General features: G+C 53.4%; 1 protein-coding gene across 5 annotated transcripts; it reads left to right on the top strand.

The window, feature by feature from the left end:
• Positions 1–6: 6 nt before the first annotated feature.
• On the top strand, positions 7–20,972 carry EWSR1 (EWS RNA binding protein 1). 5 transcript variants are annotated; one of them, XM_050980451.1, is made up of 18 exons: positions 12–142; positions 3,009–3,045; positions 3,264–3,315; positions 3,780–3,833; positions 5,067–5,190; positions 10,434–10,620; positions 12,626–12,793; positions 13,420–13,634; positions 14,207–14,387; positions 17,093–17,130; positions 17,771–17,803; positions 18,418–18,536; positions 18,826–18,955; positions 19,073–19,195; positions 19,271–19,448; positions 19,773–19,870; positions 20,233–20,506; positions 20,757–20,972. In XM_050980451.1, exons 1-18 carry the CDS (start codon positions 76–78, stop codon positions 20,794–20,796), a joined length of 2,118 nt encoding a protein of 705 aa, XP_050836408.1. In that variant the 5' UTR covers positions 12–75; the 3' UTR covers positions 20,797–20,972. The 5 variants fall into 5 exon arrangements, with proteins under 5 accessions (XP_050836412.1, XP_050836408.1, XP_050836409.1 ...); XM_050980452.1 differs by having other exon boundaries at positions 13–142; positions 17,096–17,130; XM_050980454.1 differs by lacking the exon at positions 3,780–3,833 and having other exon boundaries at positions 13–142; positions 17,096–17,130.
• The last annotated feature ends 292 nt before the right edge of the window (positions 20,973–21,264 follow it).

The following is a 21,264-nucleotide window of genomic DNA, read 5'->3' as shown; positions in this document are numbered from 1 at the left end:
CGAGCCCCCGGAGCGCGTTCTCCCGGCCGTTGCCCCCGGCCGCGGGGTGGTGCGCGCGGCGGGGCCGGGCGGCGCATGCGCGGCGCGGGGCGGGGCCGGGCGGGCAGCGCGGAGGAGGAAGGCGAGAAAATGGCGTCGACGGGTGAGCGGGGCCGGAGCGGGCCGGGCCCAGGGCGGGGGGCGAGACGGGACGGGACCCTCGGCAGCGCTACCGCCCCCGGCACGGAGTGGCCGGAGGGGCGTTGGGGTGGCGCCGCCGGCCCGTAGCGCCGCGCTCGGGGGCCGCTGGGGTCGGGCCGTGCGGGGCCCGTCTCGCCCGTGTCCCCCCGCGCCGCTCGCCGGGGCCTCGCCGGGGCCGCGGGTGTTTCCCTCAGCGTCCCGGGGGTCAGTTGCGGCCTCTCGGTGCTGCGGCCCCGCGGGATCGCCGGAGCTCCCCGCTCCCAGGGGCTAAGCGCCGAGCCAGAGCTTTCTCCGCGCCTTCGGCCCTGCCGGGCTCGGCCGGGCGGGTTTGGGAGCGAGTCTGGGATCCCGGAGCGCTTTGGGTGGGAAGGGAGCTGAGCGCTCATCCCATGGGCACGGACACCTCCCAGTGCCCCAGCGCGCTCCCAGCCCCGGCCAGCCTGGCCCTGCACACTGCCAGGCATGGAGCATCCTCTGGGATCTCCCTCCCAGCGCCTCCCAGCCAGGAATTCCTGCCCAATATCCCATCCATCCCTGCCCTCTGGCACTGGGAAGCCATTCCCTGTGCCCTGTCCCCTCCGTCTCTTGTTCTAAGCTCCTCTCCAGCTCTCCTGGAGCCCCTTTTGGGCCTGGAAGGGGCTTTGAGCTCTCCTGCTTTTCCCCATAGGGAGGTGAGGTGTTCCGTCATCTCCATGGCTCCAAAATTTTCTGAATGAAACGTTTTTTCCTCGAGGGCTCCAGCTGGAGACAAATAGTTGGGAACTGAGACTCCCCAGCTCAGTACACCTTTCAAGTACTTTAGAGCCCAGCAGCCCAAGATCTGACTCTCCTTAAAGAAGGAGGATTTTCCTTTTTTTCAGCAAGGAAAATCTTCCAGGCCATGGAGTGTGACGGAATATCACCAGCAACACCTTGGGGAGCCTGAAAAAGAAAAGTCAGTAAAGGAACATCTGCCAACGGAATTGTCAGGATGGGGGTTAAAACCACAGCTGTGTTTTCCCTTAATTCATGGAATTATTCCTCCTGGGAGCTGCTATTTTCAGCCTCTGGTGTGCTCCTGAGCCTTGTGAAATAAAAGGATGAAGATTAATTTCCCCCTGGAAATAAAAGCCAGGAGATGGGTTTAACTAAATGAACCATAATATTATTTTTTATTAATGTTCTATGTTCCTCTAAATCCCAGCAAATTAAAAGAGAGGCATCACCACAGGCAAACTGCAAATTCCACACCTGGAATTAAATCCTACAGTGGCTTTAAATGTTGGGTTTAGGTGGGACTGGGGGAGGGCGGAGAGGAGAGGGGTTAATTGATACCCCTGTGTGGAGCTGGGGGCTGAAATGGGGCTGAAAATGGAGAATTCAATGAGGTTTTGGTGGCTGGAGGGTGAGCAGGGACAAGAGTGGAGTGGTAGGAAAGGGAAGTTGGATGAGGGGGACCAGGTATTAATTAACACTCAGGGTTTAGCAGAACCACTGTAAAGTGAATGGAGAGAAAAAAAAAAACAAACCTAGAACCCTGAACTGAAGGAGGAAAATGTTCCAATATCCCATGTGCCAACCTGAGAGGGAAGTGGGAATGCTGCCAGAGGAGTTTAACAACTTGTGCCTTGTGTCCTGGGAGCAGGAAAAGCTTTGGAGAACTCCAAGTGTCTTCTTTGTCCCTGTGAGGTGTTCTGGGCAAGGTCAGAGGAATGAATAAGTGCCAGGGATTCCTGCTGGGATCACAGCTGGGCCATTCCTGCCTGCAGCAGGGATCCAGGGGCTCTGCTCCTGCACAGGGAGCAGGAGGAGAAGCTGGGAGCACACCTGGAGGCTGGGCAGGAAGGGTTTGGTAGGGATGGATGCACAGGCTGAGGAGCAGGAGGTTGTGCTGGATGGAAGTTGTGTTTTCCCAGTGATTCCTGGGGCTCCATCTGAACTCGATCTGTGTGGGCCTCTCCCACCTCAGGATATTCCATGGTTCTGGGAGAGCCTTGGATTTCTGACAAGCTGTGATGGTGATGGGAGCACTGGGAGCTCCTCCCACACAGGGATGCCTGGGAACAGCCCCACTGACCCAGCTCCTGGCTGTGGCCTCCACCAGGAGGTTCTGGGCTCATTCCTGATCCCAGGCCTGCTGGGAATGGTGAATTCATGCCTGCTCCAGACCTTGGGGTGGGAGCTGAAGCTGTTGCTGCCCGTGAGGGACCTGGGAGCTGCAGTCCTTTCAAATTTAGCCTCCTAATTGCCATGTGGATTCATTTTCCATCCCTGCCAGCAAATCAGTGCAGCACAGGCTTTGCTGCTGGGATTTTCAGGGTTTTGGTTCTCCTCCCTGTCAGTTGCTGCCATGGATTGAGGATCTGGGGAGGGAATCACTCCCATCTCCCCAGCTCCAGCCCTTCCTGGGGGACGAGTGGCTTTCCAGCCATCCATTTGTGTCCTTGAAAGGGAAGGAGTGAAGGTGGTGAAACCTTCCAGCCCAGCCCTTTCCAAGCAGGCTGGTGGGTTTGTAAGGCTCAAGTCCCTGCTTTTCCTTTGTTCCAACTCAAATCCCCCCCTGCCAGCCCCCTGGGATCCATCCAAGGTGGCAGTTAAATTGAACCGGGGTCATTTGAGATCAAAGTGGCTGCTGCAAGCAGCAGGAACAATGAGGGGAAGGGAGGTTTTGTTCCCCTCAAAAAGGAGGACTGAAAATGTGCATTTACCTTCCACCCTTGGGAAACTGGAATTCCAGTGGTTTATAGCGAGCTGCAGGAGGAAATTCCAGCTGCTGTGCTCTTGGACTCTTTAATTTTATTAAGCCTTTATCAACGTTTTTGTTCTTTTTTCTTCTCCTTTTCTTTTAGATTACAGTACCTATAGCCAAGCTGCAGCTCAGCAGGGGTAAGTAGCTTATCCTCCCTGTTTTAAAAAGATGTAATAAAAGTAAATCATAATTATGGTTTGGGCTTAACTCAGGTATGTTTGGGAATCCCGAGGGTTTTCCTGGAGCTTTGTATTCCCATTGAATTTCAGCAACAAAACCGTTGGGCTGCATGAAATTTTGTCTGGTGATGCAGATTTGGGGCAAGATTATAAATGTCTTTACATTCATTCCACAGCTACAGCGCCTATGCACCTCAGCCAGCCCAAGGATATGCACAGACCACCCAGGTAAAACATGGGGAGGGGGTGGAATTCCTGCTCAGTCACCTGTTTTCCAGGAAAACTGGAAATTCCAAGCAGCAGCAGCATCAAAGTCTGTGGTTCAGAGTTGTCTTGGAGCTTCTCCCCCAGCCCAAAGGGCTTTTTAAAAGTGGAAATAAACCTCAACAATCCCCCTTTTTTTTGTTAATTTATTCAATCCTGATCCCAGAAAAGCCAAATTCTTGGGGTGTGTGTTTGACACCACCACGTTGGTGGGTGTTGTAATCAGAGGTGTAGGAGAGAAAAAAACTGGGAAAAAAGGGGGGGAAATTGCCTGTTGGGAAATGGCAGAATTGGACAAAGGAGGAGGAGGGAATCTGCCTTTTCCTGGAGTTTTTATTTGCTATAACTGTTCATACTCTCAGTTGGCTGGACTGCAAAATAATGATGGTCTTTAAGAGATTAACTTAATGCTTATTTTTAACCTTTAGAATCCAAGTTACTACAACCACATTTGTCTGCAAACTCCAAGTATGTTTCCAAAGGTAAATTCTTGTCCTCACAAAGTGCTGTAGGCTTAATTTTCCTTCCCAAGAGGAGGAAGACAGGCTCAGTGTGGGCTGAGAGGAAGGTGATGGTGACTTATTTTAAATAAAAGTCTTTGGAGACAACAACTGGGAGAGCTGCTCCCAGCTGTAGGTGAGGTGAAAGGTGGGAGTAGGATAAGGGTAGGAACAGGAGGCCTCAGCAACTAAAACCAGCTAATTAAACACCTAACCAGCTAATTAAACATCTAACCAGCTAATTAAACCCCTAACCAGCTAATCTCAGCTGTAGGCACGTGTCCATGGGAAGTTTGCAGCGTTCCCTGCCTCTTGGATGAGGAACTTCCAGGGACAGGGATGTATTCACGTGCTCAAGGCTTTCCTGCTCCTGGTTCAGACCTGTGCCCTGAGTTCAGGAAGGCTGAATATCCCCAAAAAAAAGTCCAGAGAAATCTGAATTCTGTCAGAATCTGGAGGTTAAAGCTGTCTCCATGTCACTCCTCGAGCTGTATCCAGAGTTTTATCCTAAGCCAGGAGCTGTTGGAAGCTTGCTGGTGCCTGCAGCATGAGCTGGTAGGGCATGGCTTGGGCAGCTGGTGGCACTGCTGGGCACAGCTGCTCCTCTCCTTTCCTCAGTGATTTTCAAGCTGGATTTGGAAACAAAATCAGGGAATGTGTGAGGTGAGAGCTGATCCCTCACTGAACACAGGCACCGGAATGGGAGCAGCACCACTGGGATGCTTTGGGTGTTCCATGGATCCCATCCTTCCATGCCTGCACCAGCTCCCATTTTTCAAATTAATTGCCGATGGGCATGAAAAATACTCTGAAAATTCTCATTGAAACCTTGATCATGTTTCTTTTAGCCAGCACCAAAGCAGTTTGACATTGAAGTGACTTTTCCTTGGTGCAGTTCCTCCCTCGGGGCGCTCCCATTCCCGTGTTCCAGGTTAAGCCTGGGATGGTGCCTGTGGGTGCTGGTGGTAGCTGTGAGCAGCTGGGAGCTTTCCTGTTTGCTTTCCACAGAGCAGAGGTGTGTGGTGCCAATGTCAAGAGCCTGTCCCTTCAGTCTTGGCAGGGAAAAACCACTCCATAACCTCCTTGCAGAGCTGACCCGTAATTTCCCGCGGCACCTAAACTTTCACAGCAGCCTTGGCTTTGGGAGTGCTCAGCAGCTGCAATTCCTGGGGGTCCCTTGTGCTCACGGATTGAATCTGTGTCCTTTTGGAGCAGACCTACGGGCAGCAGAGCTACGGGACCTACGGGCAGCCCAGCGACGTCAGCTACACACAGCCGCAGACCACGGCCACCTACGGGCAGACGGCCTACGCCACCTCCTACGGGCAGCCCCCCACAGGTGAGAGCCCTGCTGGGCTGGGGGGGCTCAGCCTGCAGCTCTGCTGGGCCTGGGACAGGCTTGATGTCACCTAGGCCATGGGCAGGGACAGCTCCCACAGGTTGCTGCACACCCTGGGCAAACTCGGACACTTCAGGGATGTGGCAGCCACAGCTGTGGGTAACCTGTGTGACTGCCCTGCCAGGGAGCAATTCCTGCCCAAAGTCCCATCCAGCCCTGCCCCCTGGCAGGGGGGAGGCCATTCCCTCACAGGGAACAATTCCTAATTCCCAATATCCCATCCATCCCTGCCCTCTGGCAGTGGGAGCCATTCCCCGTGTCCTGTCCCTCCATCCCTTGTCCCCAGTCCCTCTCCAGCTCTCCTGGAGCCCCTTCAGGCCCTGCAAGGGGCTCTGAGCTCTTCCTGGAGCCTTCTCTTGTCCAGGTGAGCACCCCCAGCTCTCCAGCCTGGTTCCAGCCCTCCGTGGCCTCCTCTGGACTGGCTCCAGCAGCTCCAGGTCCTTTGTGGAATGGCTTTGGCTGGGAGAGACCTTAAAGCTCATCTGGTGCCACCCCCTGCTATGGGCAGGGACACCTTCCACTGTCCCAGGCTGCTCCAAGCCCCATCCAGCCTGGAGCCATCCAACCTCCAGGGCTGTGGCAGCCGTGCATAAACAGGAATAAATGCCCTGTTGAGTTTTCAGGGCAGGGTTTGGGTGCTGTGGGACCAAGCAGGACGTGCTGTGCTCAGAGCAAAGGGAACAGTGTCCCTGGCTGCTACTCAGCCCTTCCCTTCCCTGCCAGTCCTGTCACTGGCAGTGACATGGGCCTGTTCTGATCCTGTACCTTCTCCTTCTCATCTTGTGCTTCCCACAGTGGAAGGAGCCAGTCCAGGTTGGACTGTCCTGCTCACTCCTGCATGGAAAATTCTGTCTCATCCTGTCAGAACCTGAGGTCCCCTTTGGGACCCTTGAGCTGTCACTTGGTTTTAGTGCCAAACCCTCGAGTGTCAGAGCTCACCCAGGCAGTGACAGCAGGGCTGCAGTGCTCTTTGCCATCTCCAAACTCTCCCAAGTGCCATCTTCATGGGTAAAATCCTGACCACTGAGACAGTTTAGGTGACTCCAGCCCCATTTCCAAAAGGATAAACAGCATCCTGCCCTCCACCTTTGCACGCCCCGTGGTGGTTTTGGATTTCCAGAGCAGATACTTGTTCCTTAATGCTCCATAAACTCTCCCAACGTGTTCTTGGAGCTGGAATTTCCTCCAGATGAGTGTCTTAATGTTTAAAACTACTGAGACAATGTTTAATTCATGTATATTCATGTTTATTTAATGTATGTTTGGGCTGAATATTCAGGAGTTTTAGGAAGCAGATTTTCCTCCCAGTGATTCCTTTGGTGCCTTGTCCTGCACATTCCTGGGAGAGACATTATAAACATTTTGTAGTTACAATTAAACACTTCCCAAAGCAGGGGAATTCCAGGACAGACAGACAGACACTGGGATATCTGGCTGTAGAGGCCAGTGAGGAATTCTTCACAGGGAGGAGCTGGACAGAAAACATTAACCAAAATGAAAATATTTACCATCTTTACATGGATCAGGAAAATTCCTGCTCCTGAGATCCATATCCATTAGCCAGTGGCACTGGGGGTTATCTACAGAGCTTTTTCATTTAAGACTACCTAGAGAAAAGTTGGCAGCAAAAAATTATTTGTGACCTTCCAAAATTCCTTTCTTAGAAATATTTACATCCCTGTGACTCCTGTGGACTCCAGTCCCACAGGGGTCACAGGAAACTACTCTGTTTATGTTTTTCCTTCTCCCTTAAGAGGAGATTTGCTGAAAGAATAATAATAATAATATCAGGCTTTTTTTTCTGCACAGCTGCACTTTTTGTTTTTTGTGTAGGCAAAAAAAAAAAAGAATAAAAGCTTCATTTTCTTTTCATCCATGAAAAAACCACCAACTTAGAAAGTGGTCAAGCAAAAGATCCTATCAGCCCACAGAGCAGGGCTGTGGCAGCTCTGGGCATGGAGCCAGGCTGGATTTATCCTTCCTCCACCTGCCTCTCCTTGAGGAGCCAGAGCTCTGGAAAGGAGACTGCAGCCTCTCTCTCTCTCTCCCTCCCTGCCTTTCATGCTCAATAAACCCCAGGGCCAGACATTGTCATGCCCTGAGACACGTGCAGTTCTTACAGCTGAATCCCAGTCCTGTTTTCCTGTGAATCACCTTTTTGTGCTGCAGTTCCTTAAAGCATTTTCTTTTCCTTTGCTTGAGGAGCCTGGGGTTTAGGTGAAGTGTTGTTGAGGTCAAGGAAATCCAAGGTGTGTGTGGATGCAGCCTCTCAGGATGGGTGGGAGTGGATTTTTCCCTGCCCTGCCTCCAGGAAAGAGTTACCACCCTCCTTCCCTCCATGGGGCTGTAGGAAAAGGTGTCTTGGAGCCACCCAGTGACTTTGTTCCAGAGAAAAAAGGAGTTGGGAGCAGCTCCCTCAGGTTAGGGATCACTGGGCACCCTCAGACCTGTGGCTCATTAATCAGTGCAGGGTGTTGGCAGGAATTACAGGACTAAATAAATAAAGAGCATTTTGGTGTCCAGGTGTGGATCTATTGGAAGCTCTCTAAAGCCAGCCAGCCCCTGCTTCCCTTTACCTGGGAAATTTGGGGTATGGATATTGAAATTTCTAAAGGATTTGGAATTACTGAACACACAGCTGCCATAACAACCCCAAAATATCCCAAAACAAGCTGGAGTGAGTCAGCTCTGCACCCCTTCCCCAGCCCCTCGCTGGGGGGATGGACACAAGCAGGAGGCAGCTCTCTTCCTGAAGAAATCTCTCTGGAAAGAAGGAATCTCTCTGAGTCCAGCCTCTTCCAGTTGATATTCTCTGTGGGTCAAATCCTGCAAGCTTCTCCACCACTGGAGAATTCCTAGACTTCAGTGAGGGGTTCCTTTGAGGGGAATTTAGGCACTTGAGGCAGGTTATTATTCTTTCTGCCACCTTTTTCTTTCTTTCTTTTCTGCTGTGTCAATTTTTATCTTCCTAGCTGGGAGGGGAGCAGAGAGAAGTGATGTAATAGGAATGCCACCCTCAAAACAGCAGCTCTTGAGGGTTCCCAGAGTGTCTAAACTGGGCTTGGTTTGTGATTTAGACCAGTGGGATGGGAAATCACTGGGTTTCCTTTGGGACAAACCCTTCCTGCTGAGCACACTGTTCCACGAGGGAAATGCTCCATCTAGAGCTGAAGCTTTAAAATTCAACGTCTTTTCTTTTCCCCTCCCTTTCATCCTGCTGCCTGTGCAGAGCCAGCAAAGCTTTTTGCTCCCAGTAAGAGCACTGAGAAGGGGGGTCCAGCTGTGGGAGGAGCACCCTGGGGCTCCAGATCCAAGGGGAACAGCCCAGGGCAGGGCTCTGGCTGCAGCACAGGGCTGCAGGCTGTACTTAGCCTTTTTTAGTGTGTGGTCAGGCTTTGGCCAGTTAAAATAAGGGTTTATTTAACTCCTGGGATTGGTGCTCCCTGTGGAATTGCTGTCTAGCCTCACATTTAAGTCTTTGGGCTGCTCAAATTTGTCCAAGGCTTTAGAAATCCTCCCATTGGGCATGATCCCCTTCACCCTTCTCAGCAACACTTTCCAGGGAGCAGCAGACAGGAATAATAACCATTAACATTGATTTTCTACTGATTCCTCCAAGTTGTTTCCCAGTGGCAGTCCAGTTTACATTCCCAGCTTGGGAGTGCCCTGGGATGGGGTTGGGGGCCAGGGGTAGGAAGAGGGAGGAGTGGGCAGAGGGTCCAGGCTGGCCTTGTGTCATCACCAGGCTCCTGAGGGTCACCAGAAGGATGAACTTTGGGGGTGTTTATAGTGAATTTGCTGTGCAAGCTTCCTTCCCTCCTCCTGTTCCTCTTTCCTGCTGCCCTGGTGTGCAGGCAGCAGTGGGGCTGTGGCAGTGCCACGGTGCTCTGTGAGGGCACACCGTGTTCTGCTCTGCCAGTGCTGTTTGCTTTGCAAATGAGGCACTTGGAATGAAATGCTGCAGCCCAGTTTGCCTAAAGGAAATGTGTGTCACAAGCCTCCCATGTTTATTAAAAATGAAAAGTCATGGAGGAGCTGTTGCCTTCACTGATCCCAGCCATGAGAGCATTTGGCTGCTCTTTTTTTTTTTTTTTATGTTTAACAACATTTTTATTGCTGTTTTTCCATCTAAGTCTCATATTCTTAATTTGAAAACTTGCTAGAAAGGTTGGTAGGAGCACAAACCCAGTGTGTTAATGCCAGTTCACCTTTGTGACAAGGCAAATGCCACTAAATTATACAGGAGCTGTTTGGGGATCCTGGATATTGTAAAACTGTTGAAAAGGAACTCTGTGAGCTCTCAGCTTTTTCTCTAAACTGAAGTGAAATTCTGAGAAAAGGGAAGGTACATAAAACATCAGGAGCTGCCTGATGTGTCTCATTTGACCTTTTCCTCATGTGAAAGCAAATGGAAAGTGCATTTCTTTTGTTTCCAGCTTTACTGATTTAAAATAAGCCTTCAGAAATGCCTCTGAAAGACTTCCCAGGCCAGGTTTTGTGCCTTTATTTTTCAGAAATCTAAAAGGGTGGGACTGTACTTGCTAAATCAGTTGGATTTATTTTATTTTGGAGCTCAGGGGGGTTTATTACCCTGCCTTTGTTGAGGAGATGCTCCGTGTCTCAGCTTGCCCTGCCTGAGCTCTGGTTGCTGTAAACAATCCTGAGTGCTGGTCCAGGAGTGGCTTCCAGAAAGCTCCTGGGAGTGAGATTTTGGGATGCTGAGGGGCTGGAGGCTGAGGCTTCCCAAGGTGGGGGGGGTTCTGTGAGGAAAGCAGAGGGGCAGGGTGGGGTAATTGATGATTTTTGCCTTGTCTGAGGTGGTTTTGTGGTGGTAAAACTGTGTTGAGTCCCAGGAGCACCACAAGGGCCAGAGTCTGAGATATTTGGGAATGCTGGAGAGGGACTTGGGACATGGGTCTGGAGGGACAGGATAAGGGGGAATGGCTTAGGGTTAAATGGGATACTGGGAAGCTGAGGGGGTGACACAGAGAAGCTGTGGCTGTCCCTGCATCCCTGGAAGTGTTCAAGGCCAGGTTGGACAGGGCTCGGAGCAGGTCTGGTGGAAGGTGTCCCATGGCAGGGGCACGGAGAGAGATGAGCCCTAAGCTGCCCTGCAGGCCAGGCCGTGCTGGAATTGCATGGTTCCTGGCCGGGCTGCGGGGCTGAGCTGTGCTGTGTTGCAGGTTACAGCGCCCCGACTGCCCCCCCTGCCTACAGCCAGCCCGTGCAGGGCTACGGCAGCGCCGCCTACGACACCAACACGGCCACGGTCACCAGCAGCCAGAGCTCGTACGCAGCCCCGGCCGCCTACGGCACCCAGCCCGCCTACCCCGCCTACGGGCAGCAGCCGGCCCCGGCCGCCCCCGCCAGGTACCGCCCCTCCTCTGCCTCTCCTCCCCGTGGCACCGTCCTCGTCTCCCTCCTCCTCCTCCTCCTCCTGGTACCATCCTCATCTCCCTCCTCCTCCACATCATCACCATCCTCCTCCTCATTGTCACCGCCCTCATCATCTTCCTCCTCGTCCTCTTCCTTCTTCTTCCTTTTCCTTCTTTTCCTTCTTCTTCTCCTCTGCCTCTTCTCCCTTCTCTCTGTCTCTTCTTCCTCTTCCTTTTCCTTCTCTTCTTCTTCTTCCTTCTCCTCCTTTTTCTTCCTCCTCCTTCTCTTCTTCCTTCTTCTTCTCTGTCTTCTTGTTCCTTTTCCTTCTCCTCTTCCCCCCTTTTTCTCCTCATCCTTCTTTTCTACCCCCTCCTCATCCTTCTCGTCCTCCTACTTCTTTTTTTCTTCTTCTTCCTTCTTCTCCTCCTTTTCCTCCTACTCCTCCTCCTTCCCTTCCTTCTCCATCTGTCATTAGTCCTCTTCTTCCTCCTCTTTCTCTTTTTCCTCCTTTTCTTCCTCTATCTCCTCCTCCACTTGTTCCATCTCTAGTTACTCCTTCCTTCTCCTCCTCCTCATTCTCCTCCTCCTCATTGCCCTTCTCTTCCTCCTTCTCCTCCTTTTACACCTCCCCCTCCTCCTCCTCCCGTTTCTCCTGCAGCACCCCCAGCTGCCAGGGCTGTGGCAGCCCCTCCTGCCCGAGGGAGCAGCGTGGGAGGGCTGTGCTGGGCTGTGCTGTGCTCAGCCTGTGCTGTGCTGTGCTCAGCCTGTGCTGTGCTCAGCCTGTGCTGTGCTCAGCCTGTGCTGTGCTCATCCCGTGAGTAAGAGCACCGTTCCTGCAGGACCAGGGAGCCCCCACGCAGCCACATCAGCCTCTGGGCTCTCAGGCTGCAGCAGAGGGCTGAGTCCTGCCTGCTCCCGAGTCCCAGGGTCAGGCAGGATGCTGGGTGGATGCACAGGCTGCAAAACATTTCCTCTTTAAGTCTCACCCCTCTGGGCAGTGCCTGTCAGCTATTGAGTTGAATTGTTTGCTCAGAGGATATGGAAAGTTTAGAATACATAATGGAAACTTGTTTGGGAGTGAGTAAAAGCTGATTTATTCCCTTACCTGGTGTCTGTAGCAAGCACTGTGGGAAGGAAAGGCAGAGCCTGGCACAGCTCTGACAGGTTACACTTTAAAGCTATGTAAATTTGCTGGATGAATCCTGACACTGTATAATTTTTCCTAGCTTCTACAGCAAAAGCAGCTTCACTCTTTTTGCTCCACTCTGAGAAACAAATAGAAATTAAAGACTCGTAGAATCTTTGGAGTTAGAAAAGCCCTCTGAGGCCATGGAGGCCACCGCTAACCCTCTCCCCAAGTGCCCCATTCACATGGCTTTTAAACTTTGGGGCAAACAGCAGGGGATGTGTGAATCACATGCAAAGGGTTCTCAAATTTCAGGCCTCGAGTTAATTCTAAACACACAATTGTGAGTGGTTTGGGTTGGAGGGGACCTTTAAAGGTCACCCAGTCCAAGTCCAGCATCCTTCCTCCTCTGTGGGATCATTGGGGATAACGTGTAGGAGGCAATATCTGCCTGAGCTGGATTCTGAACCAAACAATGGGGCATTTCACTGCTTGCCCTGCTGCCTGCCTCAGCTCCTGCTTCCCCAGGGCTCTGCAGGAACAGCCTTGCTGGCATTCCACATCTCCACTCAGCCCCACAGCCCAAGTGTGAGCCCCGTGGCCTTGGAATGAACGGGAGCTGTGGTGTTCCATGCTCTCTGTTGAGGACACTGCCTGGGCCTTTCCTGGAGTGTGCAAATACCCAGGCAGTGAGTGCTGAAGTTGTATTTATTACCTATTTATTGGCTGCTGCCAGAGTGGCTGGCACCAATCAAGGCCAGCTTTAATGCTACCCCAAAAAAGAGCTCACAACCCTCAGCCTGGGGGATCTGAGCCCTTTGTTCCTGCCAGCTGTGCGGCTGGGCACCAATGTTGTTCCATATTTCTCCCCAGACCCCAGGATGGCAGCAAACCAGCAGAGACCAGCCAGCCTCAGTCCAGCACGACAGGCTACAGCCAGCCCAGCCTGGGCTACGGGCAGAGCAACTACAGCTACCCCCAGGTGCCTGCCAGCTACCCCATGCAGCCTGTCACTGCTCCACCCTCCTACCCTCCAACCAGGTAATGGCAGTGCTCAGGTTAGGGGCCTTTCCAGGGGGATTTTATGGAAAAGCAGCTTTGATGGCCTGGCAGGAGGAGCTGTGCTTCTTGTAGTTGTGGTGGGGAGGGGGAGGCTGTGGCTGAGTGTGCACATCTGAGAAGGAAAATGATGACAAATGGGTTTAAGACATTTTCTACTTTTTAAAAATTTTAATACTTGAGAATTTTAAGAGTTTTCCTAGAGTGACCTTTTGCTGCCTTCTTCCACATACAGCTTAGCCCAGGAGCTCCCTTCTCCCTTCAGGTGTCTTTAATGTGACTTCTAAAATGTACACTTTGAAATTCTCAAAAGCCCCAGCTGCGTGAGAGGAGCTTCTTTTATCCAGGGCCTGTTACCTCCATTACCACTGAGTTTTGCCCTGGCACTTGTTCCTTTTCCTAGAGGTGTGAATAAACTGGGATTGGCCACATGGTTTTTGTTTTCACAGCCCTCGAGACTGGCCTCCATAGGATGACTTCAGCTTTTAAAGTTATTTACAGCACTAAATACAGCCTCTAATTGCATTGCCTTCCAGCATGAGCCATTCCATGCACGCTGCCAGGGAATTGCCTCACATCCCACCTTTCCCAACACTTTTCTCTTCCAGCTATTCCTCCACACAGCCAAGCAGTTACGATCAGAGCACTTACTCCCAGCAGAGCAGCTACGGGCAGCAGAGCTCCTATGGCCAGCAGACCAGTTATGGCCAGCAAAGCAGCTATGGCCAGCAGCCACCTCCCACCAGTTACCCACCTCCCACTGGATCCTACAGCCAGGCCCCCAGCCAGTACAGCCAGCAGAGCAGCAGCTACGGCCAGCAGAGTGAGTGGGAGCCCTGGGAAGGAGCCCTGGCCTAAGTTTGGATCTAAAACTCGGGGCTGGGTTGAAGGGAGAGGGGGTTGGAGCTGGGTTTGGCCTTTGTGGGTGAAAAATGGCATCTCTGGAGGCAGTGGTGGGGAAAGGGAAGGTTCCTCACCTCAGGGGAAAGGGAACACAGAGGCACAGAATGTTTGTGGGGAGGATTTGAGAGGGCTCAGCCTGGAGAAAAGGAGGCTCGGGGGGAACTTGTGGCTCTGCTCAGGGCAGGAGCGGGGGGTGGGGTCAGGCTCTGCTCCCAGGGAACAGGGACAGGATGAGAGGGAACAGCCTCAGGCTGGGCCCAGGGAGGGGCAGGGTGGATATTTGGAACATTTCATGTTGGTCAGGCCCTGGGCAGTAGTGGATCCCAGTCCCTGGAGGGATTTAACAGCCATGTGCATGTTGGCTTGGCTGGGGAAACAGCTTGAATCAACACCCTCAGAGGGATTTTCCCAAACTGAACAACTCCAGTGTGGCTGGAGCCGAGGGCAGGTGAAGGGGCTGCCTGTCCCTGACCTGTTTGCACCCTTCCCCAGGCTCATTCCGCCAGGACCATCCCAGCAGCATGAACATGTACGGGCAGGAGTCCGGAGGCTTCTCCGCTCCCGGGGAGAGCCGGAACCTGAGCGGCCCCGACAGCCGGGGCAGGGGACGAGGGGGATATGAGCGTGGAGGCATGAGCAGAGGTGGGCGGGGAGGAGGACGCGGTGGAATGGGGTAAGAGCAAAGCTTTTCTCCTTTTCTCTAATTCTGGTTTACCTGTAGGATTTGAAACTCAACAGAAGGGACTGAAAGGTTGACATTCCCAGCTGTGTTTCCATGGAGGACATGTCTGTGTAGCAGCATTGCTTGTCATCCATGGAAACATTATCCTAAGGGAAATAGGAGCAGGATGGTTGGTTTGTCCTGCAGCTGGTTGGGCCCCCAGGGAGGGGGATATTGGGGGTGATGCTGGCCCTGGCACTTTCAGCTCCCTTCATGGTCGCCCAGAGGTGGAATCCTCTGTGGGGTTTAACAGTAACTCTGGGTGGAACACACACAAACCTCCCACCAGCTCCAGGGGATGCTCCCTGGGCCTCAGGAGCGGGGATTTTGGCAGGGCAGGAGCCTTGTGTCAGCCTCCTCCCGTGGAGCCTGCGAGCTCGGAGTGCCACGTGGAGAAGGAGCCCGAGGACAGAGAGAAAGAAGTGCTTTGGCTCCCAGGCCTGCTCCCCCTCGGAGCATTCAGGTGCTCTGAATCAGTTTGGCCATTTCACCTGATGGCACAACCTGGTTTGGTGCCACCTGTGCCTTCAGGTGTGTCCCCATCCGTGGAGGTCGTTCTGATAGAGGCGAGGGAGGAGAACTAATCCCAAAGGCTCCTCCGAGAGAGAATTCTCAGCTTTGTGTGTGTTCCATCCCCTCACCCAGTTGCTCAGAGCTATGCAGAGTGTCCCCAGGTGTGGCACAGGACACGCTGTGCCCACCCTGGTGCTGGCAGGGGGGCTGTGATGGCAGCTGCCCTCCAGAGGCCACTTCTTCCCGTGTGGCACAGCCCGGTGACAGCCCCAGTTTGGCAGTGGGTGGCCCCATTCTGCATAGCTCTGTTGCAGCCCATTGATGTGGCATGAAATCTTTATCAGAGAAATCCAAGAAAGAATGGAAAGGGCTGGTTTGTGTGGGAACACATCCAGCCCGGAATTGGCACGGGTGGAACAGAGTTCCAGGGATCTGCATAAAGATTTCAGCCGTGCTGTATTGATCTCTTAACGATGAAAGTAGATGTAGACACCTGAAATGTCTATCATCACATCTTCAAATTTCTAGCCCCTTCCGAGCTTCTCATTGCCAAAGATTTGTCACCTGTCTCTGATCTCACACCTTAATCCCAGCTCAAATTTGCCTCCCGAGCGATTTCCCACCTGGCCAGACCCTTACAAAGGGTCCCCCCCTGCCCCAGCCTTATGGACGTAGAGTTTGTGATGTCCATAGAACAGGTGGCTTCAGGGGACACCCAGGGCAGGTAGGGGAACTCGGCCCACCTTAGCATGCTGTGGTGATGGATTTCAGTGTCTCCAGCAGGTAAGGAGCTCGATGTTATTAACATGCCCTTTTTCATTGCCTCGATGATTTGATATTTTTATGAAAATGGAAAACTTTTTAACATGCTTTGTCGCATTTATATGCTACAGGTTACAAAGTGAGAGCCTTGTAAACACCTCAATACTTAAAAAGTACCCGTACTCAGTACTCAGCCGGCAGCATAATGAAAAGTGGGACTAGACACGGTGTCCATATGGAGAGGAAAAATATACATAGAATATTTTTAACCCAATGTATTGATTGTATAAACGGAATCCTTCTGTAACTTTGGTAACTGCATACTTGTTGTTTGGTAATAAAACCAGAGGAGGGTATACTACTACTTTAGAATTGTGTAACGTTAAAGAAAAAAAAAAGTGTAAAAATCTTATGTTTAAAAAGAGAGACATTACGTAAATGGTGTGTACTTTAACGAGAGGAGGCAAAGCTGCATGCAACAGCTCGAAATTCTGTATTGACTTTTTTTTTCCCAGTATTAGAGGTGCAATACTTGCTAGAAAAATTCACGGTGCTCTCCCTCCTCCGCTCGGCTCCTTCCAAACAGCTTGCTGGCTCACCCAAAAAAAGAGCAAGAAACAGCCCAAATCCTTTCTCAAGGTGGCATTTTCCTACTTCACCACCACGCTCCAAAGCAGTTTTAGCTGTGAATGCTTCAGCCAAAGCTTTTGGTGAAAGCTGCGGCCCTGTTTGCATTGGCACCTGCCCAAAAGTGAGCGTGTCCACAAAGCTGCACCCCAGGCCTTGGAGCCCCCGCTGTACTCTGTAAGTTCTCCCTCCAGAGAGTTGTTAAATTCAGTAGTGACCTGAATGTATGGCTTTATTTTGAGGGTTTTAGGGGCAATGTCAGCTGAATTGTGTTGTAGGTCTCGCGTGTGGTTTGTCTCCTTTTACGCTGTTAAATGTCAGGGACCCGCGGGCCCGCGCTGCCACAGGCTGAGGGTGCACCTTGGTGGACACACCGAGGGGAGGGAGTTGACCACTGAAACACCCCCAAATTGCTCTTCAACAACAACAACAACAACAAAAAAAAAACCAAACAACCCACTTTGATTACAAACAACCCCCATTTCTCAGCCAAGTATTGCACTGATGATACCCCAGTAATAACGCCAGGGCACCGACAGCAGAGCGGTGCCTCAAACCACACCAAGGTTGCTTTATATGTAAAGAAAATTTGAGCGAGCTGCCCTGAAGAAAGGCCTAGTGCCGAGATGAGAGAGAGACAGAGAGATGTTTGGAGATGTTTAGCCAGTGCCCTTCTCCCCTGTGAGCCGCAGAGGCTCAGAGCGGTGCTGGCTTTGTAAAGGGAAAGGCCTTCATTTCTTCGTTTATCCCCCCAGCAGCGCTGGAGAGCGAGGTGGCTTCAATAAGCCTGGTGGTAAGTTTTTGAGCATTACAATGGATAGTGTTAAAAAAAAAAAAAAAAAAAATTGCAGTCAGTTTTTTTTTTTAGCACGAAGTGTAATTTTTTATTCGTTTAAGTGGTTTAAAAATGACAATATGCAACCAGACTGTAATGGGTACTGCCGGCGATGCCCAGGGGTATGCGGACACAGTGGAAGAGTTGAGCAACCACTCCTGTAATTTTGGGGAAAAGAAATGGTTTGGATGTAATAAATCTTTTTTTTTTTTTTTATATATATAGATATGTTAAGTAACTTTTATTAATGAACTTAAAAACTGATTGGCTTGGTAAAACCTTTTAAAAAGTCAGCGTTAATAGTGGTTAACAGTTTGAAACCTGCTAAAAAAAAAAATCAGTGTAATAGTGGTTAACGGTATGAAAGCTGCTAAAAAAAATCAGTGTAATAGTGGTTATTGGTTGGAAAAAATGCTTAAAACCAGTGTAATAGTGGTTTTTGGTTGGAAGAAGTGCTAAAAGAGCCACCTGATGGCCCAGTAAGGTGCAGTGCTGCTGCTTGTGCGGCGCAGGTCGTAGCTAGTGTTGTGTGTGTCGGTTCTCCAGCCCGCAGGGCCCCCACTAACACCCTTCCCTATGCTTCTCTCCCACATGGCAGGACACATGGAGGAAGGACCCGACCTGGATTTAGGTAATTCCCACCAAACTCCCTCCCGAGGTTGTGGAACAGCCATTTGTGTCCTCGTTCCAAGGGCTGCGGCCACCGCGGTGTCACTCCACTGCCACTTCCAGCCTTCCTGGCTGCTCCCATCATTTCTTCATTCCCAAACAGCTGGAAAACCACCTCACGGGGTTGGGACATGCTCCCTGTTCTCTGCAGGAATTCAGGGGGTAGGGGGCTGCTCTGGAGCTCTTCCAGGGGGCCTGCAGCACCCCCAAGCCTCGTCCATGGCTTGTCCCTTCCTGTCACACAGGCGTGTCTGGAAGTTGTGCGTCACCCTTCCAGCATCGGAAAAGGGGGGTGGATGTCCTTGCGTGGGAGCCCAGGGGGCACCAAGGTCTTTCTCATCTCTCCTCTGGGATGTGTCCTGAAATAGCCTGGGGGTTCTTCCCACGTGGGTGGGTGTGGGCTCTGTGTGGCCGTGGCACTGGGGAGGTGAGGTGGGGACAGTCCCTCCCTTGGGTCTGGGGTTTCCTGTCACTCGCAGAGAGCGAAGCTGCAGCCATGGAGGGGATGAGGGGATGGAAAGAACTCGGCCATGAGGTGTCCCTGCCCTTCCTCTGACCCTGGGAATTGTCTCCTAGGCCCCCCTATGGACCCGGAGGAGGACTCGGACAGCACTGCAGTCTATGTGCAGGGACTCAATGATAACGTGACCCTGGAGGATCTGGCAGATTTCTTTAAACAATGCGGTGTTGTCAAGGTGAGGGGACACCAGTGACCCCCCGCTGGCAGAGGGAAAAGGGTCACCCACCTCCTCCTCCTCCTCCCTGCCCATGGCTCGCATCCTTCTGGCCCTGGGAGAGGCCTGGCAGTGCTGTTTAGGGCCTGTCCCTTCATTTTTGGGGCAGTGTCTGTCATCCATGGTAGGCCTGGGGCCCCTTTCTTCTGTCCTGGAGTCCCTGGAATGAGCTTCTGCTGGAAAGCAGAACAGTAAATCCCAGCTGGGCTGTGGGGAGGCAGGGCTGGGGTGACATTGCACTGTCCCTTAGATGAACAAGAGGACGGGGCAGCCCATGATAAACCTGTACATCGACAAGGAAACGGGCAAGCCCAAGGGCGATGCCACCGTGTCCTACGATGACCCGTCCACTGCCAAAACAGCCGTGGAATGGTTCGATGGTGAGTGCTGGGGGACGTTTTGGGGTGGAATTCCAAAATCTCCCAGTGTGGGAAGCACCTGGGTGCAGGAGTGTGAATCAGGATTCACCGATGCTCCTGCCATTGTGTCCCTCCCAGGGAAGGATTTCCAGGGGAGCAAGCTGAAGGTGACCCTGGCACGGAAGAAGGGCCCGATGAACAGCCTGAGGGGCGGGATGCCCCCCCGGGAGCAGCGGGGGATGCCCCCACCCCTCCGTGGAGGTACCGTGCAGCCCCCCCCAGAGCTCTGCCCATCCTTCCCGTGGCTCCCAGCACTAACAGGGCTCCTTCCCACAGGTCCAGGGGGCCCCGGTGGCCCAGGGGGCCCCAGCGGGCCCAGCGGCCCCATGGGCAGGATGGGGGGCAGAGGTGGAGACAGAGGTGGCTTCTCCTCGAGAGGCCCGCGGGGATCCCGGGGGAACCCGTCCGGAGGGAGTGTCCAGCACCGTGCCGGGGACTGGCAGTGCCCCAACCCGTGAGTACCCCACACCCCTGAGCCAGGGGGCATCCATCATCCCAGCAGCTGGCCAGGGCAGCCAGGAGGCCTTTCCCAAAATCCCTGGCTGGGCCTGCCCTGGAAGCAGCTTCCAGCTGGCACAGAGGGAGGGACGGGATCACTCCTGGGGGCTGAGGGTGAACCACAGCTGCTCTGGGCAGCCAGACCCCCACCCCTCGGCGGGAGCTGTGCCCCACGTCCTGCCCTTGTGTCCCCTCTCCACATGCTCTCCTGCTCGTGCTTCCCAATGTCACCCCTGCTGGAATGCTGTCCCACTCTGGGCTAACTGGAATTTGTACCCAGGGGCTGTGGAAACCAGAACTTTGCCTGGAGAACAGAGTGCAACCAGTGCAAGGCGCCCAAACCAGAGGGGTTCCTCCCACCCCCCTTCCCTCCTCCAGGTACGTTTGGGGGTTCACAGCCCCACTTCCCTGCAGGACACCCCAGGCCTGGCCTCAGGCCCCTTGGGGAATGGCTGGGCCAGCTCCAGGAGCTGCCAGGCCTTCATCCCTCCGTGAGCCATGACATGGAGTCTGGGATTTCTCCTGTGCTTCCTAGATTTGGGGGGCTGTCAGCAGCACCCCGACTCCCCAGGGCACTGCTTCAGCCTTAATGAACCCCGAGTCCTCTCGGGTACCCAGGAGCTCCCAGCCTTTCTCCTGCTGCTCCTGCCAGTGCTGGACGTGCTGGATGCTGGGGTGGGGAGCACGGGGGCGGGCTGTGCTCCCCTGGGCTCACTGCCGGCTCTCCGCTCCTCCCGCAGGCGGTGACCGCGGCCGAGGCGGCCCCGGGGGGATGCGGGGCGGGCGCGGCGGGGGCCTCATGGACCGAGGGGGGCCCGGCGGGATGTTCCGAGGCGGCCGCGGCGGAGACCGAGGCGGATTCCGAGGTGGCCGGGGCATGGACCGAGGCGGCTACGGAGGAGGCGGCCGGAGAGGAGGAGGAGGCGGCGGCCCCGGGGGACCCCCCGGACCCCTCATGGAGCAGATGGGAGGAGGAGGCAGAGGACGGCGCGGAGGGCCGGGAAAGATGGACAAGTATGGATGGAGGGCGGGGCAGGGAGCGATGGGAGGGGACACTGGGGAGGGGAAGACCCTGATAGGGACAAGGTGTGGGGGGCGGCTGGGGTGGGACAAATGGGTGGAGGGACAAGGGGGTGAATGGTGGGGGGTGGGATGGGGTGGTTGAATGGGTGTCAAGGTCTCTGGGCGAGGGGTAAAGGAGCCTCCCCTACCCGGGGAGGGCTCCTGGACCCCACGACTGACCCCTGTCCCCCCCGGCCCACAGGGGCGAACACCGCCAGGATCGCAGAGACCGGCCCTACTAACGCCGCACCCCCAGAGCCGCATTTACTACCAGATTTATTTTTTAAACCAGAAAAAAATGTTTTAAATTTATAATTCCATATTTATAATGTTGGCCACAACATTATGAGTCCTCCTTGTCTGTACTTTAGTATTTTTCACCGTTTGTGGAGAAACATTAAAACCAAGTTCAACGGTAGCGTGATGAATTCTTTCTTCCCCCCCCCCTCCCCCAAAATAAAACCGGTTGTTTAACGCGCCCCCGCCCCCCTCCCCGCCTGTAACGCTGTGAACGGTTGTGACGGTTGTTTTTTTAAATAAAATTCCCGCTGTTTGTAACCGCACCATTGCTGGCCTTTCTTGAGAGCACCCCGAGGGGGCGCGGGCCGGGCCGGGGTAGGAGGGGATGGAGGGGAGGGACGGAGCCGCCCGGTGCATCCCGCTGTGCCTCAGTTTCCCCACCGGGTGTGAGTTCCGGGGAAGGGAGGGTG

The sequence above is a fragment of the Serinus canaria genome, chromosome 15 (assembly GCF_022539315.1).
Source record: "Serinus canaria isolate serCan28SL12 chromosome 15, serCan2020, whole genome shotgun sequence".
NCBI classification, from domain to species: domain Eukaryota; kingdom Metazoa; phylum Chordata; class Aves; order Passeriformes; family Fringillidae; genus Serinus; species Serinus canaria.
This window is presented reverse-complemented; position numbering and strand designations above follow the sequence as displayed.